Raw genomic sequence first — 26,853 nt, forward strand, 5'->3', positions numbered from 1 at the left:
GCGTTCCTTCGGGAATGCCTCCGTTTGCATGGCCACGCCCCCGGACCGCCTACCAAAGGGGGCGAGCTGTCACTCACCATCGACAGCTCACCCCCTTTGTTGCGAGACCCGGAGCGACGGAGTGCCCGTCGCTATCCGGGTCTCGCGCATGCACACGACGGAGCTGGCTCCGTCGTGCGCATGCCCAGTGGGCCACCATCGACCCGGTTGTGAGCGCTCAGCGCTTGCGACCGGGTCTGAATCAGGCCCTGAGTCTTGCAGCACTGCCGATTGTGTAGGAGTTTATTCACTTAATTTTTATTATTTCTATTTTTTATTTTATAGTTATATATTTTTACTAATCATTTCAATTGTGTTCTCTAAGCACCTGGTGTAGGCATCTGATAAACCTCAGTCTATTTCCAAAGTGTTTCCCTGTGGCAATAAGCTGCATTGTTCAGAAAACTGGTTCAGCAAATGCAATGACTTCCACAGGGCCAGATCAAGCCTCCGGTAGACCTGGGGCACTTAGGACAGAAAGGCACTCCTGCTCTTGCCAGCACCGCCCCATAGCTATGCATGTGCCTCCGTCCCCTGCACACCCATGAGGAATCAGCAGTCCTGCCTACACTCCTACAGCGGGGTCAGACTCAGGAGCCTCCTCTGGAGCAGAAAAGGAAACTAATCTGCTTGTCCCCAGCCTCTGCCGCCAGCAGCAGCAGCACTGCTTCTGGGAGAGCATCTGCTGGAAGCGGAGGCTGGAGACAAAGAGAATCATCCCTAGACAGAAGCGCTAGCCGCGGGTGGAGCCAGGGTCGGCAACAGAAATCTTGGGGCCGGGCACACACATTTTTCTTGAGGAGCTAGGTTTCCTTCCCAGCTAGGTACACGCTGGTTGGCTTGAGTCTTTTCTTACCTTTGCAACAGGGAACCTCTTAAGAAATGGGTCCCTGGGCAGACGATAACTTCAGTCGGGATTTCACTATTCATGTAGGCAGTCACATTTATTTATTTATTTATTAACAATTTCTTATATAGCGCGGCAAATTCCTTTGCACATCATGGGCATTAGCATAATTTCGTACAACCGCAGCTGTCTTAATAGTGTCCATCTCTGATTCTGGCCCATATTCCATAAAAGACGTCATTTTTTTCATCCAAAAATACTGATGTTTAGTAGCCGATGATTTTTTCTGACTTCAAGGGTTATGTATCGATGGTACTATATAATTGATGGTAAGCTGTTGATGTCCCCTACCTCAGGGTAGCTCATGTTGCACGCCCAGCCTCTCTCCCGCTACTGGTATTATTAGGACTGCGGCAGCATCGCCTCTTGCCTCTATCAACCTAAGCATTGCTAAATGCAGGGCAGAGCTTGTTGTACCGGCTGCCTGTCCTCTGCCCAGTGAAGCAATGTCAGAGAAACTAAGTAGCCATAGGGTAATATCAGAGCCTTAGTGGAGATGTTGCCCATAGCAACCAATCAGATTCTAGCCATTATCTTCTAGAAGGTGCTAGTTAAATGTTAAGTAGAATCTGTTTGGTTGTTATGGGCAACATCTCCACTTCTAAAAACTTTCACTTTAGTAACTATACCCCTTAGTGCTTGTGTGGCCTTGGTGCATGTCTACAGTGTCTAGTGGGTAATCCAGTGCTGGATGGTGTAATTATTATATAAAGTCAATAATACAAGGTTTTTGTTATTTTAAATTGATCAAAGCAGCCTATATGCCTGATTCCAGTCATAGTGGGCAATACAATTAGGTGCGAGTTGGCTTGTGCGAGTAGTTCTCACAGGGCACTCGCACTGCGAATTGTAGTTGCAATCCAATTCCAAACTAACATCTTATACATTTTAAAATGAACACAAAATCACCTTTTTTTTCTACGTTATTTTCGCATTTTTCGTTTGAGATTAAATGAAAAAAGTTTGCATTTTATTATTATTTAAAATGTTTTTCAAAAATGCACGACACCGTTTAAAAAACCTCCAATACTTTCCTTATGCCCATTAGCCTTCTGTATGATTCTGCTAGCGAAGTTGTCACTTTTTGGGGGGGTCCAGGATGAGCCCCCCACTTTTTCATACCCTTCTCCCAAGTTGCATGGTATAGAGAATTCGCACTCCTTCGCCGCGAGTAGGCATTTCTAATTGGATCTCGGGTTCCGCGGGAGTGCGCATTCTGCAATGCTTGCGAGTTGCATGAAACAAACTGGCTTTTGCAAACTGGTATCTCTTTGGATTGCCCCAATAGTATTAGACTGAAGTTAGCTGAGCAAGAGGACCCTCTGTGCAGGATAATCTATGTCCACGTGTTATACAGAACATTTCTAAACAGTTCAAACAAAATAAACAGAAGTATTTTACATGAACATTTTGTAACTTTGAAAAAAATAAATGAATGCATTTTAAGTACATAAATAGAGCAATAGATGTCGGGAAACAAAAACACATTCAGCATTTTGCTAATTTTAGGCACTTTCACTTCCTAGATGTTTTATATGTTTATTATTCCTTCCCGTTCTCACTTTCTGTTTGTCCCTAATCTCTGCCCATCCTCCTGTTTATATATCAGTCTCCTCTCCTCACCTGGCATTCAGCCTCCTTGTCTGACAATGGGAATATCTCCTCTACTGTGCTGCCTGCTGTGTACGGCTCTATACGCTGCTGCCTCAACACAGACCCCATCGTAAGTTCCAAATCCCTTATTCTATTTTGCTTATAGATATATACAGTATATATATATATATATTTTTTTTTAATAAGGACTTAGGGCCTGATTCAGCTTTGGAAATAGATTGAGATATCTCACTCAACTGATCATCTTGGTGAAACCATGCTGCACTGCAGGGGGGGCAGATTTAAAATGTGCAGAGAGATTTAGATTTGGGCGGGAGGTGTCCAAACTGACATCTAAATTGTAGAGTAATAATAAAGCTGTGCAGTATTTGTGGGCTACATACAAAAGCAGCCAGTATTTACCCTACATGCAAAATAATGTATGTATTTACACCCCTTGCATTGCAATATGGTTTGTCCAGAAGGATGATTGTCAGAATAAAAAATGATTAAAATCACATGAAAATTCATAAAAAATACATAGGATTGAATAAACTCATAAAACAAAAACTTAGCAGCATATAAGAACAACTATGGACAATTAAGCAATTAATAGTACATTTATGCCCTTCTCAGCTTATCTCTACAAGCATACATTCATGGAGTATAAGTATAGTTTGTTCACCACTTATCAATCTATCTGTATAGTAGCTGTTTTTCACATGCTGTAGGCGACCCTTAATTTTGAGTGATCCGTATCTAATGTGGCAATAGGCATCCGTTTCTGTTAGTTCTAAGGAAACAATGTTGCTAGAACACGATATTAATTTCCTCAGTGGAGGATTAGTATAACACAGTTCTGGTTAAAGGTTTTGTTAAAGTTCTTAAATCCGATTCTGTTCATAGAAGAACATATAATAATCCCCTCTATATCAGGGTATATTTCTCAAGTATTCCCAGATCAGATGGCTAATCTTTGGGTCAACCACTCCTCATTTAATATAGACTGCAAAGCCGTTGATTATGTGCAGGATAATATGCCAGAGGCAAATAACGTGTGTGCCAAGTATGCATGTTTATATTAGAGGTATAACTCACAGCCCTGCCCGGATCCACTTAGCTTGCTTGGACTATATCTCGGCTCTCTGCTAAATATATATGCACCAGTGCGGGAGATATGTCCCATATGATCACCCGCCGGTCTCCTGTGGAAGCCGCTGACATACTGAAGGTGGAGAAACGCGTCGAGTGAAGTGCTAGACTGTTAGCCAATTGATTGGACCATAGGCAGTCCAAACTGAGGACTGGCTAAATACCATCGAAATTGAAGATCACCGACGGGTGATCATATCGGACATATCTTCCGCTCTTCTCCTTTCAGGTGGTTCAGACCCCACAAAGGGTGAATTAGAAACTGCAGAATGTATGAATGTGAACATTTAATTCATGCGCAATTGTGCCATACATTTACGTAAACATAGATAGTAAAAATAGATACAGTAGTAGTACAGATTTGTACAACCAGTTCCGCGATTGTGGTCCTAGATAGAAATGTGTATAGTCATTTTTATTTATTAAGTTATTTATATCACGCACAAATATTGCGCAGCGCTTTGCAGAGAATATTTTAGTCATTTAGATCCGGAGCCATAACAAGGGCTCTCAGCTCCCTGTGCCGCCCCCACCCCCTTTGCGCATTACATCATGACGTCGCATATAGGGGACGAGGTTGCCGGCAGCTGGAGCTGCAGCAGTGTCCGGAAAGTCTTGAAGACCCTCCAGGCAGCTGTAATTATGGCAGGGTGCCTGCCTGTGGCATCTAAAGGATGCTACAGTCGTCACTGCTGCAGCAATACTGGCACCCTGCTAGCCAGAAGCAAAAACCATGGGGCAGGGGATGGTGCCCTGGGCTCTGTGTGGCCACACCAGTCGCACATTAATAATTACTGCCCAGTTCACATCAGTCCCTGCCCCAGTGGAGCTTACAATCTATATTCCCAACGCATGGATAAACAGACGTACGCACTATCATTCAGTTTTTTTTGTGTCAGAAGCTAATTAACTACCAGTATGTTTTTGGAGTGTGGGAGGAAACCAGGGGTAAGTCCATGCACACACATGGAGAACATACAAACTCTACACATATAGTGGCTTGATTAGAAATTTCTCATAAGCTCAGGGCCTTAGGCAGTAATGCTAACCACTAGACCAACCACAGTTGTGGTTTGGACAACCACTTCATTCCTTTTAAGTTTCCAGTTTTTCCCCTAAAACACTGCATGTTCCAGCCGCCCTAATTTATGTCTTAGCTGTGACAGTACGAGGACATGGAGACTGTTTTTATTTTATTCATGTGTCACTCTTGTAAATGTGATTGTTTTTATTACATTAGCATTTGTGCACATGAAAATGCTTTTCCCCATATATACCGATCACCACTGCTAAACATGCATAAAAAATCAGCTCACAGGGGGTCAACTGTGCAGTCACACACTACACTGGTAATAGCTCCTACGTAACAGTCTCAGCCCCTATAGTTCCATTAGATAGCTGCAAAATCAAATCTAGTTCCTGCATGTGGGATGAAAGGGAGGTGTATTCCGGCCAGACTGCGTTCAGCAGGGGCTGCCACGGTTTGCCCACATTTTAAACCTCTCCTGCCACCATCTATACTGCCCCCTCCCTCCCCTCTGCCTGTCTATACTGACATTTGTGCTAAGCCGGTTGTGTCACAATAAAATGTTAATATAGGTTAGTGACATAAGGCGTAAGACCCTGATTCAGAGGCTCTGAATCAGGGCGGACCGTTTTTTTTTTTTCCGGCCTACAGGCTGCTCGCTAAGCTGTGGGTGACCACCCACAGCTTTAGTGGGCGGCCTGGCGATGGTCGCGATGGTCGCAACCATCGGGCTTGCGACGAGACCCTTGTGGTAGGGTCTCGCTCCCGCAAGCCCCAGGAAACTTCCTGCTCTAATAGAGCAGGAAGCTCATCTACTGACATCACGTGTAATGTCAGTAGGGCCGCCGCCAAACGGCAGGCGGTCCTTCGGGAACGCCTCCGTTTGGCCAGCCGCCCCCCCTCCCCGCCTACAAAATGGGGCGAGCTGTCTGTCAACATCGACAGCTGCCCCGATTTGCTGCGGGCTCCAAGCAAGTGAAGTTCTCACTCGCTCCAGGGCCCACGCACGAGCATTGCGCACTGCCCGGCCATCGACCTGCTTACGAACGTTATGCGCTCGCGAGCGGGTCTGAATCAGGCCCTAAGTCTATGTACATCTTTTGTCGGTTCTGCTTCTGCGACTTTATACTAATACCGCTACAATCCCTGCCCTGGTGTACAGCCGTGTGTCAGCATCTGCAAGGATTGAGACACCCTATTTTGTGTCTCTTTAACTGCTTGCCTGGCGCGCTCACATCGTATGCGACCACACCAGGCTGTGCATTAACTGACATAGCCGCAAACAATGCGACCTGTCACAGACCCCCACTGGGCGGCTGCCGGAAGATAATCTCCCAGCAGCCAACAATAACAAAGGGACCTCCCGGCCCCTCTGCATCCCTGCACCCTCTCCCATTGTCTGCCATGCTGCCAATCACTGCTGATAAGGCAACACGGCAGGACCCCCCCTCCCCCTTGGCTTCTGCACAGAGGAGCAGCCGCCAGGGACATGTAAATGAACTCCCCTCAGTTCCCGAGTCTATACTCAGCGGCTGCTTAGAGGAACAGCTGCTGGGAAAATCAAAGCCGCGATGATCGTAATGTTCCGATCATCGACTGTCCCATATATATTGCTGACCGACATAATAAAAATCGATGTTATGATGTTTTAGTAAATTGTGTTAGATAAGTTTTAAATAGATGTTCTTGACCTAATTCAAGCATTAAAAAAAATGACATTTCTGAGCGTTTTCTTGAAGGGGTTAAACGCTGTAATACTACTTGGCGCACCTTTAACACAACGATCGGTGGCACCATCGAAACTTGCACCAGCCCCATGCTAGGTGCAGATTCAGAGTATGGCCTTCAGTTCTCAATCACTTAAGCGGCAAACCTGCAAAGCTCCCATAACGCGCCCATAAGACGGTGCATCTCCGTGTGTCCACACAGTCACCGCCCAGTCACTGCCCAGGAACAGCCGATACATTGTCATGTAATTTCTGAGACTCGATCACAACTGCGACTCTGTGCGCACAGGTTGTGGACGCATGCGCAATGGAACACAACATTTGCTCAACCGTACGCGACATTGACATGGTGCGCAATTTAGTGTCAGCCGCACTGTGAGGATGATGCGCGACATATCGATCAGTCATCACTGGGGGATGGGGAAAAGGCATTTTGGGGGGATAGCAGGTGATGCGAGAACCCCATCTCTGTCGCACAGACAATGCTTTTAAATATGTATATCATTATGCAGGATATTATGTCACTATTGAATAAATAAATAACTGTTAAGGCAACTATTCTGCCGTATGTACATGTCACTTCATTACATCCACGTCTCTGCGCTATCGTGGGGCGTATGCATGCACAGTTGTTACACCTGGCACAGGTCCGACACAGTCCTGTGTTACAGCTACTATAGACCAACCCAACACTTATGTAGCATTTGCTATTTTGAGCACAAATGTACAGTATCCACATCTAAATTGACCCATAGAGTGAATGTCCTGATCCCAAAAGCTTACAATCTAATAGTAAATAAGGGAATTGATACATAATACAATACAAGTGCATGCGTTAAGCAACAGACCAGCCTTAGCCACAAAAAGTATCTAGCTTACTTCTAACGCTGGAGGCCAAACATTCGGATCAAAATCTGTCTTCACTGCCAATCCACCCAACCAACTCAATGGGTCGTCTGACTATAGTACTCACACAATCTACCCAACCAACCCCATGGGTCGTCTGACTACAGTACTCACACAATCCACCCAACCAACCCCATGGGTCGTCTGACTACAGTACTTACACAATCCACCCAACCAACCCCATGGGTCATCTGACTACAGTACTCACACAATCCACCCAACCAACCCCATGGGTCATCTGACTACAGTACTCACACAATCCACCCAACCAACCCCATGGGTCATCTGACTACAGTACTTACACAATCCACCCAACCAACCCCATGGGTCATCTGACTACAGTACTCACACAATCCACCCAACCAACCCCATGAGTCGTCTGACTACAGTACTCACACAATCCACCCAACCAACCCCATGGGTCATCTGACTACAGTACTCACACAATCCACCCAACCAACCCCATGGGTCGTCTGACTACAGTACTCACACAATCCACCCAACCAACCCCATGGGTCGTCTGACTACAGTACTCACACAATCCACCCAACCAACCACATGGGTCGCCTGACTACAGTACTCACACAATCCACCCAACCAACCCCATGGGTCGTCTGACTACAGTACTTACACAATCCACCCAACCAACCCCATGGGTCATCTGACTACAGTACTCACACAATCCACCCAACCAACCCCATGGGTCGTCTGACTACAGTACTCACACAATCCACCCAACCAACCCCATGGGTCATCTGACTACAGTACTCACACAATCCACCCAACCAACCCCATGGGTCGTCTGACTACAGTACTCACACAATCCACCCAACCAACCCCATGGGTCGTCTGACTACAGTACTCACACAATCCACCCAACCAACTCCATGGGTCGTCTGACTACAGTGCTCCCACAATCCACCCAACCAACCCTATGGGTCATCTGACTACAGTACTCACACAATCCACCCAACCAACCCCATGGGTCATCGGACTACAGTGCTCACACAGTCCACCCAACCAACCCCATCACACTATAAGCAAACCTTTTTTAGGTATTGAGAGTTGGGACTGTACATCCGAATTCAGGACAATTGGGGGTGGGTGGTACTACATAGACTGCCACAATGCAGGTGCTTTTTGAGTGGCATCAGAGATTACTACATAAAGAGTAGTGTATTGTATATAGACAAATGGCGATAGGCATATAAAAAATAAGAGAGTAACATCAGCAAATATGTATTTTCTAACCCTCGTCATCTTCTTCTCAGGTTCCTAATTACCGCTCCTCGTCTTCTGCACCTGGGACTGGGGGAAAATGTTTGGGTGCAGATGGAGTGGCCAGACACCGCCAAGCCCCCCAATGAAGTCAAAGTGGAAATGCACTTGCTGAACCAGAAAAATGATAAGGAATGCTCTAAACGACACACTGCCACTATGAGCAAAGGAAACGACTATATCATAAAACAGACAATAGAGGTAAGGACACACATAAAAGGGATAATTGCCAGACTTGAGGGGAGATTTATAAAGTACCAACCAATTAACCCCTAACTGTCATTTTTCAAACTCAGTCTTTAAAATGACTATTAGAAGCTGATTGGTTGGTATTTTATCTCCACTTTATCTCTCTCCAAGATTTGATAGATTTCCCTCCTTGGAGTAAACTTACTAAACTTTGGTTTGCAGGTTAAAAACTCAAAGCGCAACCAATGTGTCCAAACACCTAAATCACATGCAGTTGAGGGCAAACTGCCTGGTAATACTGGATGTAAAACACCCGACTTTACCCCTCACATCCGGTTTTACTGCTCACATCCGGTTTTATCCCTTACATTGTACAAGAGCCATGTACAGTACTACTCAGCATTGAGCCTGGTACTCTGGGAGTAACAATCACACCTCTACACCTAGAATGACCCAGCCCACTGCAGAATAGCACTGGGCCCCTCTTGGTACTTCTGGTAGGTGTATACCAGAGTAATTAAGTACACGTGTAACCATTATTAATACAATAAATATTACTGCCCCATTGTTACTCCACCATAAACACGTGCATTGAGAGTAGACTGGAAATGAATGTTAAACTTGCTTTAATGAAGGCCCCAATCTGCATTGTGTACTCTAGTTCAGAGGTTCCCAAACAAGGTCCTCAAGGCACCCTAACAGTCCCTGTTTTAAGGATATCCTTGGTTGAGCACAGGTGAATTAAAATATTTAATATTAACATTCTGTATTCAGCCATAGATAACCTGAAAACCTGGACTGTTAGGGTGCCTTGAGGGCCGTGTTTGGGAGCCATTGCCCTAGAGTACACAAAGCAGATTGGTGCCTTCATTAAAGCAAGTTTAATGTTTGTTTCCAGTCTACTCTCATACACATGTTTATGGTGGATGGATAATGACATCATTTCAATTGCTGGCTCAGGCACCAAAATGAATAAAACCACCTCCACTTTCACCACCCGGGTCACCTTGGACATAACAGATTCTGGCTCCATGCCCCAGGAAAACGTAAACTGGGCAGCTCTGAGCGGCAGTGATCTGTCTCTGTTCAAAGTACAGGTACAAAGTGTAATTTCTGTGGGACATGACGATGTTTACCAGGCAGAGAGGTTACCGACAACGCAACACTGTGAAATTTGTAGTATAATATTAGTGGGCGGTATGTACCAAGAATATCGCAAAGGACAGCTCTCCCAATAAGAGCTGTCTTCTGCGATGGCTCCAGACAGAGGGACTTCCGGGTTTAACACCAGATGATCCAATTGTATCCCTCCCAAGGGGGAGCGTCCCGATAAGAAGCCCATAGGTTTCTATTGGATAACGCCACCTGAAGGTGAAAACTGCATTTTGGGGGGGGGGGGGTTTACCACATTTTCGACTTTAGTACATCCCGCCCACTATTTGTCAGGCAGCGCAGCAGCCTGGCGTGTTCTAAGATGGTCCAATGCTGCTATTTCACGTGCCTTTGGCCTGCCGACTCTCTTCACTCATCTCCAAGATCTGCTGGGCCTTTCACCCAGCCAGCATACCACCTATAGGGGCAGGCATGTGGTTCCTGCACTCTATGCTTGTGGTCACGTGACCGCTTACTTCACATGGGGAGGCAAGTTCATATTACTGAGTCTAAAGTTGGGTACACACTGACAGATATATCTATCCAATCTGTCTGGTGGAAAGGAAAATCTGGTCTGTCTTCCAGGGTTTTGGAGCAAATTTCTATTGGTATTTGCTCCTGTACATTACCAGATTTTCCTTCCCACCAGACAGATTAGACAGATATATCTGTCAGTGTGTACCCAGATTAACTGAACCTACCTCTGGCAATAGAATGATGCCAGAGGTATTAGGCTTCACTCCTAGGGGTATATTTGCTAAAAAATTAGTTTTTAGAAGTGGAGATGTTGCCCATAGTAACTAATCAGATTCTAGCTATTATCATCTAGAAGCTGCTAGTTAAATGTTAAGTAGAATCTGATTGGTTGCTATGGGCAACATCTCCACTTCTACAAACATGCACTATAGTAAATATACCCCCTAGTCTCCAGTGTTCCTGTTTGTATTGCGCTCCTGATATGCGTGTATGACCCAGCTTGTTTCCAGACCTGTTCCTTGTCTCCCCCTTTTGCTGTGTATAAGCGTTTCTTGTGATTGACCTCGTCTTGGTCATTATTTCATTTGCTCCCTTTCTCTCTCTCGTGTCCTTCCCGTGTATCAGTCCCTGCTTGCTGACTATACTCCAGCCTACCATGCTAGTAACCAACTCAAGGGGCCATGAACCGCATGCCAGTCACTGCAAAGCCCGAGTATTCTTGCAGGGGTCCCTGGTGAAAACCGCCGGTACATTAGATATTGTGCCCTGTATGAAGTTGGTAGAATGACACCCAGGGCCGGTTCTATAGATACGCTGGTTATGCAGCTGACTAGGGCGTCACATAGAGGAGGGTGCCTCGACTCGGCCGAAGCTAGCGGCATGCAGCTCAGGTAGGCGGTTGGCAGTCACACTGTTCTGGCTCAGTGGCGGATCCAGTGGGGAGGGCGATTGGAGTGATCGACCCCTCCCTTCCCCCCAGCAGAACCTGAGGTGCGGGATGCCCATTGTAATGGTTGAAATATCTGCAAGTTCTCCTGCATTAAGCTATTGGTACATATTGATACAAAATGATGTCTTAATCATGCATAAACAGCCATCTTCCATATTTACTTGATGAATAAACCACTTCATAAGTGTCTTACTATGAAAAGAATACTGAATATAATGTGCAGAAATGGAACCTGATTTTTGTTATTGTGTATTTACCAATATTTGTTTTTTGCAATGCTGTATGTCTCTGGTGAGCCGACCTCCATTTTGTCCCCGTAGCTCAGCCCTGAGATGGCTGCTGCCTGTATGCTGGACAAAAGGAGAGGTCAGCAATACGTTCAGTTGGTTGTAACTAGTCCAGTCTTTGGCTCACAAAAGAAAATGGTCTCCATTCCTGTTTCATACAAGAGAGGCTACATCTTCATACAGACAGACAAGAGCATATACACCCCCAAAGAAGCAGGTGTGTATACTGATCCATAGCTGCATATAAGAAGCGGTCATTATAAGGAATATGTACATTTTTGGTGAATGCTATAAGCAGCCAATGAGAGAGGTAGAAAGTGGCGGTGGTTTGGGGGTCAGCGGTTTGCAGAGTAGCCCTGAATTTGATCAATATTGGCTTGGCAGATGTGTATGTTTACAGGTTGGGCAGTAACAGGGGTTGAAGCAAAATGTAAAAAAAATAATTAGCCCACAAAATGGCTCAGCTCTGGGCCCCATAGCAGCTGCACCCCATGCACCTATGGCAGTTACGCCCATGATGGCATGTGTTTTGTCTCACTTAAAATATAGAAGGAGACCTATGCCAACTCTGAGCTGCTGCAGAGTTCAGCAATTAGCGGACACCGCTCAGAACGCACATGTAAAGTGCATCCTCCACAGCCTTTATCTCTAATAGTAATCTCACTCTGCCCTGTGATATCGTTACCTCATAGCTCTGCATAATATGGTGCATTATGCACCTGTTCCGGGCTTCAGTGGTAACACTTGCATTCTGCTCAACATTATTACATATACTGTACATTTCATGTCTCTCCAGGTAACATTATTACATATACTGTACATTTCATGTCTCTCCAGGTAACATTATTACATATACTGTACATTTCATGTCTCTCCAGGTAACATTATTGCATATACTGTACATTTCATGTCTCTCCAGTTACCATTATTGCATATACTGTACATTTCATGTCTCTCCAGGTAACATTATTACATATACTGTACATTTCATGTCTCTCCAGGTAACATTATTGCATATACTGTACATTTCATGTCTCTCCAGTTACCATTATTGCATATACTGTACATTTCATGTCTCTCCAGGTAACATTATTACATATACTGTACATTTCATGTCTCTCCAGGTAACATTATTGCATATACTGTACATTTCATGTCTCTCCAGTTACCATTATTGCATATACTGTACATTTCATGTCTCTCCAGGTAACATTATTGCATATACTGTACATTTCATGTCTCTCCAGTTACCATTATTGCATATACTGTACATTTCATGTCTCTCCAGGTAACATTATTACATATACTGTATATTTCATATCTCTCCAGGTAACATTATTACATATACTGTATATTTCATATCTCTCCAGGTAACATTATTACATATACTGTACATTTCATGTCTCTCCAGTTACCATTATTACATGTACTGTACATTTCATGTCTCTCCAGTTACCATTATTACATATACTGTACATTTCATGTCTCTCCAGGTAACATTATTACATATACTGTACATTTCATGTCTCTCCTGTTACCATTATTACATATATTGTACATTTCATGTCTCTCCAGGTAACATTATTGCATATACTGTACATTTCATGTCTCTCCAGTTACCTTTATTGCATATACTGTACATTTCATGTCTCTCCAGTTACCATTATTACATGTACTGTACATTTCATGTCTCTCCAGTTATCATTATTACATGTACTGTACATTTCATGTCTCTCCAGGTAACATTATTGCATATACTGTATATTTCATATCTCTCCAGGTAACATTATTACATATACTGTATATTTCATATCTCTCCAGGTAACATTATTGCATACACTGTACATTTCATGTCTCTCCAGTTACCTTTATTGCATATACTGTACATTTCATGTCTCTCCAGTTACCATTATTACATGTACTGTACATTTCATGTCTCTCCAGTTACCATTATTACATGTACTGTACATTTCATGTCTCTCCAGGTAACATTATTACATATACTGTACATTTCATATCTCTCCAGGTAACATTATTACATATACTGTATATTTCATATCTCTCCAGGTAACATTATTACATATAATGTACATTTCATGTCTCTCCAGGTAACATCATTACATATACTGTACATTTCATGTCTCTCCAGTTACCATTATTACATGTACTGTACATTTCATGTCTCTCCAGTTACCATTATTACATATAATGTACATTTCATGTCTCTCCAGTTACCATTATTGCATATACTGTACATTTCATGTCTCTCCAGTTACCTTTATTACATATACTGTACATTTCATGTCTCTCCAGGTAACATTATTACATATACTGTACATTTCATGTCTCTCCAGTTACCATTATTACATATACTGTACATTTCACGTCTCTCCAGGTAGGGCCGAAACTAGGATATCTGTCACCCGGTGCAAGGCAGTAATTTTGCACCCTCTCCCTTCCCGTACCTCCATAAGGCATTCCACTAGTCAAACGTCCCTAATATAGTGACTTACATTATTCCACACACCATAATGCCCATTACACATTATGCCACACACTGTAATACCTATTACCAAAGTGCCACTTACATATTTGCCCAACACCATTTTATGCCCCACAGTAAGGCTTCTAATTACTTTAAAATTACCTGCTCATTGTCAGGGGTTTTATGCTCATTACCAGGGGTTCCATGCTCGTTGTCGAGGGTTTCATGCTTGTTGCCAGGGGGTTTCTTGCTCGTTGCCAGGGGGTTTCTTGCTCGTTGCCAGGGGGTTTCATGCTCGTTACCAGGTGGTTTCATGCTCGTTGCTAGGGGGTTTCATGCTCGTTGCCAGGGGGTTTCATGCTCGTTGCCAGGGGGTTTCATGCTCATTGCCAGGTGGTTTCCTGCTCGTTGCCAGGGGTTTCATGCTCGTTTCCATGGGGTTTATGCTTGTTGCCAGGGGGTTTCTCGGGAGAAGATGCAGCTTTCTGCATCTTCTCCCGGCAGCGCCAGCATTCCCGGCACTTCTGGGAATGCTATGTGCATTGCGCTAGCCTAACAGACACTAGAGGTCCAGTAGGACCTCTAACACCTGTCTTCTCCTTGGCGGCGGCCATTTTTGGATGGCCGATTTCAGCAGAGCCCATGCGGACGGAGCCGTCCACATGGAATCTGCAGCCCCCAAGTCACCACGCACTACAAGACTGCGCGGGGTGTGCAGGGGCTGAGTCAGCCCTTTTTCACCCCCTGCATTCCGGCACCTGGTGCACGTGCACCTCTAGCCCCCCCATATTTGCGGCCCTGCTCCAGGTAACATTATTACAAATATTGTACATTTCATGTCTCTCCAGGTAACATTATTACATGTACTGTACATTTCATGTCTCTCCAGTTACCATTATTACATATACTGTACATTTCATGTCTCTCCAGTTACCATTATTACATGTACTGTACATTTCATGTCTCTCCAGTTACCATTATTACATATACTGTACATTTCATGTCTCTCCAGGTAACATTATTACATATACTGTACATTTCATGTCTCTCCAGGTAACATTATTACATATACTGTACACTTCATGTCTCTCCAGGTAACATTATTACATATACTGTACATTTCATGTCTCTCCAGGTAACATTATTACATATACTGTACATTTCATGTCTCTCCAGGTAACATTATTGCATATACTATACATTTCATGTCTCTCCAGTTCCATTATTACATATACTGTACATTTCATGTCTCTCCAGTTACCATTATTGCATATACTGTACATTTCATGTCTCTCCAGGTAACATTATTGCATATACTGTACATTTCATGTCTCTCCAGTTACCATTATTGCATATACTGTACATTTCATGTCTTTCCAGGTAACATTATTGCATATACTGTATATTTCATGTCTCTCCAGTTACCATTATTGCATATATTGTACATTTCATGTCTCTCCAGGTAACATTATTACATATACTGTACATTTCATGGCTCTCCAGGTAACATTATTACATATACTGTACATTTCATGTCTTTCCAGGTAACATTATTACATATACTGTACATTTCATGTCTTTCCAGGTAACATTATTACATATACTGTACATTTCATGTCTCTCCATGTAACATTATTGCATATACTGTACATTTCATGTCTCTCCAGTTAACATTAGAGTGTTCACGCTGGATCACATGATGAGACCCACGGCAGAGCAAATCATCTGCATGGTGTCTGTGAGTAATCCTTTATTTACACCGAGGGGTAAATTTACTAATATTCGAGATCGTCCCGATTTTCAAAGTGATTTATCTCTCCGGAATTCGCCAAAATTTGGGTGATTTAATCCCTTTTCTTTTACCAAATTTACCAAGAGGCGATTTGAGGCTAAACGAGTTTGCCGATGGTGAAGCAGAACGACATATCTCTCCCGAGTAACTCGTTTTGCAGGAGATTACTCACCCGAGATTGCATTGTTTTCTTTCTGCAAATCTCTCCCGAGCTATCAGCCTGCGCATATCAGTGAGATATGTGTTTGCTGCTTGTTTGTTTTCCCTTGTAAAAATTAGAAAAATGCCTTAAAAATAAAAGACGTGAGGTCGCCCCCCAAAACACTAACCAGCCTCGGACTTGCCAGCCTGTCCAGGTTCTTAACATTACAGGGAAAAAAATGTGTAGGGATCCCCTGTAATGTAAGAACCAGCACAAGGCAGCAGGGACAGAGCTGGTTTTAAATATACGGTGAAAAAAAATGACGTGAGTTCCACCGTATATTTAAAACCAGCCCTGGACCCTTTTTAACGGGGGGCTGATGCCACAGCCAGGGGTGCCCTTTCACCGGGCCCCCCAGCCACAGCATCAGCCCTGAAAGTTAGTCAGCCCAGGCCCGGGATCCCTGGGGAGTTGGCTGGGACCCACGTGGGCTTAGCCAATGAGCGGCTCCTCCACGTGGGTCCCAGCCAACTTCAGTCTCGGGCCGCCGGCCAATCAGCAGCGGCTAACATTAGCGGCCGCTCATTGGCTGGGACCCAAATTATCCCTATTTTTACAAGTTACAGAAAGAAACATACACAAATCACAATGATTTGTGTATGGTTCTGACCATCTCAGCTCAGGTGGTTGAGAGTTTGAAAAGTGATTTTGGAGAGTTTGCTCCTATCTCACCCGCTCACCCGAGCTTGTCATCCCAATTTTTGGTAAATTTGAGAGATGTATGTTTTAGGTGAAAAGTACTTCCGATTTGGCCCGATGGTGATAAGATTGGAGATTGCTATCTCACCCGAGTATTACGAGTGAGATGAAAGAAATCTCTCTATAACTCACCCGACTTTGCCTTTAGTAAATTTGCATGCAGGGAAAAAAATCAATAAATCACCCGAGATGGTCATCTTGTCCTATCTCGATTCTTAGTAATTTTACCCCCATATGTCAGTGGTACATGAGTGTTACATGTAAAGTGTTGAACCCAGTCAGATTTGCATTATGCCTGGAATGTTTTTTTGGCAATAATATTACCGACATTACATGAAAAACAATGATTTTATCTGTATTTCTGGTCCCAACAATTTTGATGATCATTTCCCCTCTGATGCCCCCCTTCATATTCCCACTTTCATCATTCCTCACTTTGGGGTCCATGTTTATCTTGGAGAGAGATAAAGTGTATAGAAATAAAGTACCAACCACTGAGCTCCTAACTGTCATCTTACAGGCATTGGCCCTGATTCAGAGCCGCTCGTAAGCGGCCGCTCGTTCGTTCTGACCGATGTTCGGACATCTGCACATGCGTACGGATTTTAATACGCATGCGCGAACCAGTCAGTGCGGCTGAAAATCGTTTGCTCGCTATATAGCGAATGCCTGCTATTTTAAGTGACAGGAGGAGGCGTATGTGGGTGGTAACAGGGGAAGGTGCTTGAAAACGGGGGAGTGGAGATCAGAACGCAGGCGTGCTTAAAGGTCAAAACGGGCGTTTTAAGGGTGTGCATAATTAATACAGCAGCGTCATTGACCACGTCACTTGGCTTTTTTTTACTCAGAACTGCTCGCAAAATAGCGGTTGAAAAAACCAGCCACAAGAATAGCGAGCAGTTCATACGCTGGTCGATGTACTCGATTAATCTAATAAATAGCGGACCTGACGTATGGTGCGAGCGGCAAGGGGGCGTATTTTTCAAAATTACAACCGCAAGTTTTGCTCGCTCGTTCAGACATAGAGGCGTGAACAGACCGCAATTAGCGAACGGTTCATTTGAATAGCCACCCCTTGTTTTAGAATGAACGACCGCAAATAGCGAGCGGCTCTGAATGAGGGCCTTTGTTTGAAAAATGACAGGAGCTGATTGGTTGGTACTTTATATCTCTCCACTTTACCTCTCCCCAAGGCTTAGTACAAAGACCCCTTATTTTTAAATTTACTTTCTCTCCTCCTGTTCTTGTTGTCTTCTCTCTTCCATCATGTCTGACGCTATATCTGGGATCACTCTCTCACAGAACGCACAAGGATTACAAGTGACGAAGATACAACGAATCCCAGATAATTCCGTCGTAAACTACAAACTTCCTATTCCGGATATCTCAACGTGAGTCCTGGTTTACCCTAAAGGAATGTGGGGGAGATGTACTAAAGCCTTGGAGAGAGATACATTAACATTCCTACTCACAGTGAGCACCGGAGCAATTCATCGTTGCTCCGCCGCGGAGACAGCTTATCGAAAATAGATCCGATCTCCGAACGCTTCCACTGCTCCTTTAGGTCAGTGTCAGACTCGGCAGTGCTAGTGCACCCGTGTGAGCTAGAGTTCACGCAGGCGCACAAAAGCCCCGGCATCCAGCGGAAGGAGCCGGACAGAAGTGGAGGGATCTGAAAAAATCCCTTTTTGCAACCGGGGACTCCATTCCATAGGGAAAGAGCAAGGTGAGTGCCGTGTGCGGGAGCAAATGCCATCTGTTCATTTTCACCTGCTTTTGTACAAATTAAGTGATAATAAATAGAATCTGGGGATGTAGTCAGGAAGCCGACGGTCTAAATGCCGACCACCGACTTCCTGACTCTCTAATCCCGACAGGCGTCGAAAAGTTGACACCTGTAATTAGACGTACACCGGAAGACTGACGCCGGCATACCGAACAAAGGTAAGCCGGGTGCCAGGCGCGGACAGCCGCAGGGGGGAGGGTTAGGTTAGGGGCTCCCGGGGGGACTTAGGGTTAGGCACCCCCCGGGAGGGTTAGGTTTAGGCTAGGGGAAGGGGGGTTAGGGTTAGGCACCTCCGGGGGGAGGTTAGGGTTAGGCACCCCCCCGGGAGACTTAGGTTTAGGCTGCAGGGAAGGGGAGGTTAGGTTTAGGCACTTAGGGGGGGTTAGGGTTAGGCACTTGGGGGGGAGGTTAGGGTTAGGCACCCCTAAGGGAGGGTTAGGGTTAGGAGGTTAAATTAGGTTAGTTAATACTTACCTTTTTAACGATCGGGATCTTCACCCCTGCCGGGCTGCCGCTGTCGGGAATTGAACCGTCGGCCATGCGGCCGGCTGTAATACCTACTACACGCGAATCTGGGAGGAGCCAAGTACAATAGATTTTCAGAACAAGTTTAAGGAGATATTTCAGGGATAAAAATTGAAGATGAAAATTAAATCCACAGTTACATGAACTTAGAAATCATATTGGACAGCATGTAGCTTGAGACACCAAGTTGAAGTCATTTGACAATATCCTGTAATGCTTGGACACATGGCTACAGGTTTTGGCATTTCACTTTTTATTGTTTTAAGTTGCACAAACAGTAGGACAGGCAGCGACTAAAAACCACAGCCCAGTTGCAGTGCCATGGAGAGAATGTTCCACAGTCTAATCTCTCTGTGCTCTGTGGATGGGGCCATCCTGGAATACAAGGCTACAGCGCCCTCTAGCTTTCACTGAAAAACTGTTAAGAATCACAAAAGTGTTAAACCAGGAAAGCACTAAAGGCGGCACCTGCAAGGTTACAAAAAATTGCACCACCAAGTGGGAACAGTTGGGCAGTTCCGGGGGATTATTTGTTGAGAGTGGATCAACAACACCTACTTTTGCTTACATGGGCAAGAACAAGCACTCTTCTGTCATCCCATGATTAGGACCTTCACTTAGATTTGTGGGGGATTGGGATGTATTACGCTCTGGTGGAACATAAAAGAGTCATTGTTTTGCAAAAACTACAACCCCCTCATCCTCATTTGGATTCTCCCAATGTTGGTAGGCGTGCTTGTGTGATATTGGGTCTTGACCTAGAAATTGAATGGGATGCGTTTTGCACCTTCCACCTATTTTTAGGTTCACTTTGAACAATATATAAAGAAAATCACTTATACACATAAGCTGTCAATAAACTATTGCAGGGGGAGCTTAGCAATATCTAGCTGCCTGGCAATACTGCCACAGCTGGGCCAGTCTCAGGCGCCCGCGCGTGCATGACCCGGCTAGACCTGGGTTTTCAGTTCCATATTGTAAAATAAACAAAGTTACAAAATTGGAAAAGAAAAAAAAAAGAAAAAACTGTAGAAAAAAAAATATATTTAAAAACTATTTTGAAACTCAAAAAGTTTTATTCAAGGAATAGAGCATTGTTGCATTAATTTCTTCTCTTGTCACCATCCTGAGCGATAGATAACAGAAGAAAGATTGTTGTCGCCAGATTGTTGTCGCCATCTCAGGATAACGGTGGTACTCGCCGTTATCCTTATTCAATAGGCTTTACTATTACCAGCAAGACCTGGTGAATCTTACCACCTACAGCTGCTGCCACCCGATAGTGCCGGTATCGCCAGCAGTGTGATACGTGATGAATAGGGCGATATCCTTAAATAAACAGATCTTAGAGACCAGCGCTGCAATAACTGTTCCTCTTTGCCTTGCAGCCCTGGGGTGTGGCGGATAGCAGCATATTTCCTCACAGCTCCGGAGTCAAACTTCACATCAGAATTTGAAGTGAAAAAATATGGTAAGTTTCTAATAATCTGCATACACTGTACAGTGACTGAACTTGCCAAGTGGCGAATATAGAAACTGAACATATCGGATAAATATATGAGGCATTCACCACAGGTGTGATTTTCAAAGGGGGTTGAACCTCACAATTGTTTGCAAAACTTCCGAATTTAATAAATTCACCTGATTCTCCCACTTTTTGCCTTTCTTGACGGACTCTGTTTACTTTTCTCTGCTTCTTAGTTCTCCCGAATTTTGAGGTGAAGATAGTTCCGGAACATCCCTATTTCTTGATTACTAATGAGGAGTTTAGAGTCAAAGTGGAAGCCAGGTAATGAACGTGTGTATGTCAGTATCACTGTGGATATTGCTGGATATTTTCCTTTGTTGGTTCTTACCCCCTCACACATGCGGGACAAGCTGCCTCTGCTGTTGGAGCACCAAATAGCAAGAATGGAAGACCCTGAGAGAGTGAGACTGGGTGCTGCTGGGGTGTTGGAAGTGAATGCAGGGGGAGGAGAGTGTGTGACTGGGTGCTGCTGGGGTGTTGCAAGTGAATGCAGGGGTTGGAGAGTGTGTGACTGGGTGCTGCTGGGGTTCTGGAAGTGAATGCATGGGGAGGAGAGGGTGTGACTAGGTTCTGTTGCGGTGTTGGTAGTGAATGCAGGGGTTGGAGAGTGTGTGACTGGGTGCTGCTGGGGTGTTGGAAGTGAATGCAGGGGGAGAAAAGTGTGTGACTGGGTGCTGCTGGGGTGTTGGAAGTGAATGCAGGGGGAGAAAAGTGTATGACTGGGTGCTGCTGGGGTGTTGGAAGTGAATACAGGGGGAGGAGAGTGTGTGACTGGGTGCTGCTGGGGTTCTGGAAGTGAATGCATGGGGAGGAGAGGGTGTGACTAGGTGCTGTTGCGGTGTTGGTAGTGAATGCAGGGGTTGGAGAGTGTGTGACTGGGTGTTGCTGGGGTGTTGGAAATGAATGCAGGGGGAGAAAAGTGTGTGACTGGGTGCTGCTGGGGTGTTGGAAGTGAATACAGGGGGAGGAGAGTGTGTGACTGGGTGCTGCTGGGGTTCTGGAAGTGAATGTATGGGGAGGAGAGGGTGTGACTAGGTTCTGTTGCGGTGTTGGTAGTGAATGCAGGGGTTGGAGAGTGTGTGACTGGGTGCTGCTGGGGTGTTGTAAGTGAATGCAGGGGGAGGAGAGTGTGTGACTGGGTGCTGCTGGGGTGTTGTAAGTGAATGCAGGGGGAGGAGAGTGTGTGACTGGGTGCTGCTGGGGTGTTGTAAGTGAATGCAGGGGGAGGAGAGTGTGTGACTGGGTGCTGCTGGGGTGTTGGAAGTGAATACAGGGGGAGGAAAGTGTGTGGCTGGATGCTGCTGGGGTGTTGGAAGTAAATGCAGGGGGAGGAGAGTGTGTGACTGGGTGCTGCTGGGGTGTTGGAAGTGAATACAGGGGAGGAGAGTGTGTGACTGGGTGCTGCTAGTGTGTTGGAAGTGAATGCAGGGGGAGGAGAGTGTGTGACTGGGTGCTGCTGGGATGTTGGAAGTGAATGCAGGGGGAGGGGAGTGTTTGACTGGGTGCTGCTGGGGTGTTGGAATTGAATGGTGGGGAAGGAGAGTGTTTGGGTGCTGCTGGGATGTTGGAAGTGAATGCAGGGGAAGTCAAGTGTGTGACTGGGTGCTGCTAGGGTGTTAGTAGTATATGTGATTTAGAGGGGATTGTGTGTGAGTGCTGCTGGGACTGGATTGTTGGTGGTGAATGCGAGCGGGGGGGGGCACCAAAAACTATCTCGCCTCCGGGCTCCTAGTATAACCTTGCACCTCTTCTGCATATGCACTGTAGAAAGTCAGTGCAGGAGCTGGACAGTAATGTACATGAATGAACATCACACGGATGCACAGAATTGTTCCATCTATTGAGAAAGTCATGGGAGTGTCATGGGCGTGTAAGCCGGCTTTCGTAGCGTGCGAACAGAGATCGGACACCTGTTTTATACAGATCTTCTGCACCCAGCATGGGGTGGGCGCATGTCCAGATACTAAGATGACAGTAGCGGCTGCAGATGTAATAAACGGTGGGCAGGTCCTAGCATTGGCATAAGCTGATAAATGGGCTGCAGCCGCCATATGGAATTGAGGGCACAGATGCATTCGACGCAGAAACATGGCCTATAAAAAGGCACAGCATGCATCATAAAACATCATCCTATCTGTTAAGTATGTCAGAGGAAGCGTCATGGTGATGGGACTGGTTTTCTGCCTCAGGGCCTGGACCGCTGTCTCTCATTGACGGGAAAATGATTCCAAGGTTTATTAAGACATTTTGCAGGTGACCATAAGACTACAGTAGCTGTCTGACAATGAAGCTCAACAGAAGTTGGGGAATGCAACAGGACAACGACCCAGCGTACAGCAATACATCAACAACTGATTGGCTTCAGCAGAAGAAGATTCTCCTCTCGGAGAGGCCCAGCCAGAATCCTGCGCACAGCCTGATTTAGACGCTGCACCATGGCCTGCAGAAAGCCGTTCTCACCAAATACTCCAAGAATATTGCTGAACTGAAACAGTTTTGTGAGGAAGAATGGTCCAAAATTCATCCTGACCGTTGTGTAGGTCTGATCCGCAAGTACAGGAACTGTTTGTTTGAGGTTATTGCTGACTAAGAGGAGTCAACCAGTTATTAATGCAAGGGTTCACATACTTTTTCCACCCTGCACCGTGAATGTTTGAACGGTGCGTTCAATAAAGACGTCAAAACGTAAAATAATTGTTTGTGTGCTAACAGTATAAGCAGACTGCGTTTGTCTGTTCTTGCGACTTAGATGAAGATCAGACCACATTTTATGACCAATCTATGCAGAAATCCAGGTAATTCCAAAGGGTTCACAAACTTTTTCTGCAGGTCAGAGTCTGTGGAGACAGGACTCATTGAGGACTTGTACTCTCCTGTAATCTACTCTAAAGGTGCCTACACACTTAGCGATATTTTACACGATTTTTCCAGATTCCGATGCATCGTGACGACTAATCGTGTAAAATATGTCCTATCAAGATCACGATGCCGATGCGTGTCCCCGCAGGCAGGGCCAGATTAACAATGGGGCGGATGGAGCTACAGCTCCAGGCCTCCACATAAAAATAGGCCCATCAACATGACAGCATGATTACCAGGTGCCTAACTGGCCATAAATTTTAAGTATTTAAATAGTTTTTCTAGTCCCCCCCCAAAAAAACCCCAAAAACAAAATTACATTTTTCTATTTCTATGTAGTTGGGGAGACATTGTGTTCATAGTGTAGGGGTTGTACCCACCAAGGTGATTCTGACCACACCCACACAGCACCGATACCAGCTCCTCCCCTTCTCAGTATAGGCCCTTGAACATTTTCAGCTCCAGGCCCATGTGAGATTTAATCCGGCCCTGCCCGCAGGTCGTACATCGCATCTTCAGATCTGCCGTGCTGTAGGGCAGATCTGACAATCTCCGTCACGATGCACTGGAATAGTTAGGAGGCACGATAGAGCGTTTGTCACATTTGACAGTTTTTAACACCAAATCGTGCCCACGACTGCCGGGGAGCTGCTGGGGAGAGTTCATGGGGAAATCGGACACAATGTCGGATCGTGAGCACATGGCCTAGTGTGTAGGCACCACGGTATCCTGTTCATTTGCATAAAAACATTGATGCTTCTTTCTGGTTGGTCTAGATATGTGTATGGAGAACCTGTAGATGGTGTGGCCTACATCCGGCTGGGACTAATAGATCAGAAAGGGGATAAAACAATTCTACAGGGCTTGGAGCAACACGTGAAGGTGAGTGGGAATCACACACAATGTCTGCAGGATCCGGTCTAATATCAGCAATGACATGGAAATCACAACTTAGTTTCTGCCACTTCATAATCCACATATAACTAATAGCTGGACTTGCTATGGCTGACGGGACACCATAAACAGCAGTGGACTTTTATGTTGCGTATGTCATAGGATAGAATCCATGCAGCTCTGTGCCGGCCCTGCCCCCTAAACCTGTAATGTCATGATGTCATACCTGGGTGGGGCCGCTGGCTCTAGGAAGTAGAGCCCTGGTCAAAGCAGGGTGCCTGCCCGGCGCATCCATTGGATACTCTGGGCAGCTCGGCACCAGGATCTCCTTCTGTCGGGGTTCCGTAGTCGGGATTTGAACAGCCACCGGTATTTCAATCCCATATCGGCCGTACTATATATAGGTTATTATTACATTAATCTCTATTGCCATAGTCACTCTTTTGTTTTCCTGCATCTGACACAGTGAGGAATAATCCCGGATGGGAGGTGCGGTGCTAATGTCCTTGTTCCCATCTCCGGGACCTCTGATGAAGTGCACAGTAACTGGTATCTTCTGTGCTAAACACGTCAAACATTTCATCTCTATCTAATTTCTGTTGGGAGATATAGAGATGGGGGATGATTACACATATTAAAGGACCTTATTTATTAATTGTTTATTAACATTCAGGGGCCTATTTACTAAGCAGTGTTAGTAGACAGAGTGAAATGTGATAAGAAAGTGATAGTGTCATTTTTCAAACACAGCCTGTGAGATGACAGTTGGGAGCTGATTGGCTGGAACCTTATCACTTTTCACTCTGTCTCCTAACACTGTTTAGTAAATAGACCCCCTTAGTACTATGCTGCCAGCATACTCTACAGTGCTTTACAATTGGGAACAAGCACAGAAATAAAATAAGACTGGGTATAGGCAGACAGACAATGAGGTGAGAGGTCTCTGCTCCCAAAGTGACACTTGGAAGGGTCAGATCAGATTGGGCTTCTAGATAAAGAGGGAGGAAGAGATGTGATCTATTGTATCCATGACGTTTGCTGCTTTTCAGTTGGAGGATGGAGAGGGCACCGTCCAGATCCGTAAAGACGCCATCGTGAAGAAGATTAAGCAGCCGGAAGGAAACTTGTTGGCGTCCACCTTGTACATTGCAGCCAGCGTGATGGAGAAGGCTTGTGAGTCCCGTCTGTTATGTACATCTGCTGGCCTCTACACTTGGGGGTAAATTTACTAAAGTGAGAGTTTTTAGAACTGAGTTTTAGAAGAGATGTTGCCCATAGCAACCAATTAGATTCTACTTAACATTTTACTAGCACCCTCTAGAAGATAGTAGCTAGAATCTGATTGGTTGCTATGGGCAACATCTCTTCTAAAACTCACTTCTAAAAACTCTCACTTTAGTAAATTTACCCCTTGCTTTTCTCAAAACCTCATTATATTGATCCTACCATCTAACGTTAATCTGGACGCTCAATATTTGTCCATCTCTCTATTGACGTACCCACCGCCATCCTACAACTCTAAAATGTCTTCTTCACTACTGAACACCTCCAAACAGTTTCCTCAAAGACCTTACCCCCCCCCCCATCCTATTTACCCTCTCTCCATTGTACATGTGAAACTTTTACCATCGGCCAGATTTCCATTTTCATATGCGCTTTAGATACCCATTTTATATTGATACATTTGATATTGATATTTATATATCCCCAAAATTCCCTTTCTGAGGCTCCCTCGCCCCTCGGTTCCTACCCCAGAGCTTTCTCTAATCTTCACTGACTTTTCTCTCTCTGCTCGCAGCTGGATCTCTAGAAGAGACAGAACTGACCTCCGTGAAGTTTGTCACCTCCCCCTATAAATTGGATTTATCCAAAACAAAGAAATATTTTATCCCTGGATTTGCAGCACAGATTGTGGTAAGAGATGAAATGATTCTTTAGTTCAGTGGCTACAAAGACATAATGGTATTAAGGAAGAACAAACTAGTCCAATAAATGTACATGTAGGTTATAGTCATACTGAGGGGGCCTGATTCTGAGTTGGACGCAGCAGGGCGATGTTTTACGGTTGTATCCCACTGCGCCTGCATCCCGATTTTGTACGTACAGATTTGGGCGCACGGTAGCAGAAATGTGAGGGGCATTCTGAGACTGTGTCTGGGAGGTAACAGGGGGTGGCTAAAACGATGCACGCAATCTGCGTAGCGCAGGGCTTCCTCCACCATCAACACATCAGACGCACATTAACTCTTCGAGTATAAATTCTGGGCTGCGCAGACTCCAGCTCAACTTTCTCTCTAAAAATGGCCTCTAAGACTGCGGTTGTGCATTTGGGAATACAGCCGTGATCACAGACAGACCCTTGAAACTCCCATAACCCGCCCACGGACTGGACTTCTTTTA

General features: G+C 45.1%; 1 protein-coding gene across 3 annotated transcripts in view; it reads left to right on the forward strand.

Moving 5' to 3' along the window:
• Positions 1–2,589: 2,589 nt before the first annotated feature.
• Positions 2,590–26,853, forward strand: part of LOC148506596 (complement C4-like) — a 117,164-nt gene continuing 92,900 nt past the window's right edge. For all 3 annotated transcript variants that reach the window (XM_088446675.1, XM_088446677.1, XM_088446678.1), the window contains exons 1-10: positions 2,590–2,669; positions 8,623–8,830; positions 11,717–11,900; positions 15,836–15,906; positions 18,164–18,252; positions 20,561–20,643; positions 20,874–20,961; positions 24,336–24,441; positions 25,503–25,626; positions 26,252–26,367. In XM_088446675.1, the coding sequence (XP_088302801.1) occupies positions 2,596–2,669; positions 8,623–8,830; positions 11,717–11,900; positions 15,836–15,906; positions 18,164–18,252; positions 20,561–20,643; positions 20,874–20,961; positions 24,336–24,441; positions 25,503–25,626; positions 26,252–26,367 (1,143 nt within the window). In that variant the 5' untranslated portion in view covers positions 2,590–2,595. The remainder of the gene's footprint in view (positions 2,670–8,622; positions 8,831–11,716; positions 11,901–15,835; positions 15,907–18,163; positions 18,253–20,560; positions 20,644–20,873; positions 20,962–24,335; positions 24,442–25,502; positions 25,627–26,251; positions 26,368–26,853) is intronic.

The sequence above is a fragment of the Taudactylus pleione genome, unplaced genomic scaffold, assembly GCF_031769625.1.
Source record: "Taudactylus pleione unplaced genomic scaffold, aTauple2 ptg000400l, whole genome shotgun sequence".
Classification (NCBI taxonomy): Eukaryota; Metazoa; Chordata; class Amphibia; order Anura; family Myobatrachidae; genus Taudactylus; species Taudactylus pleione.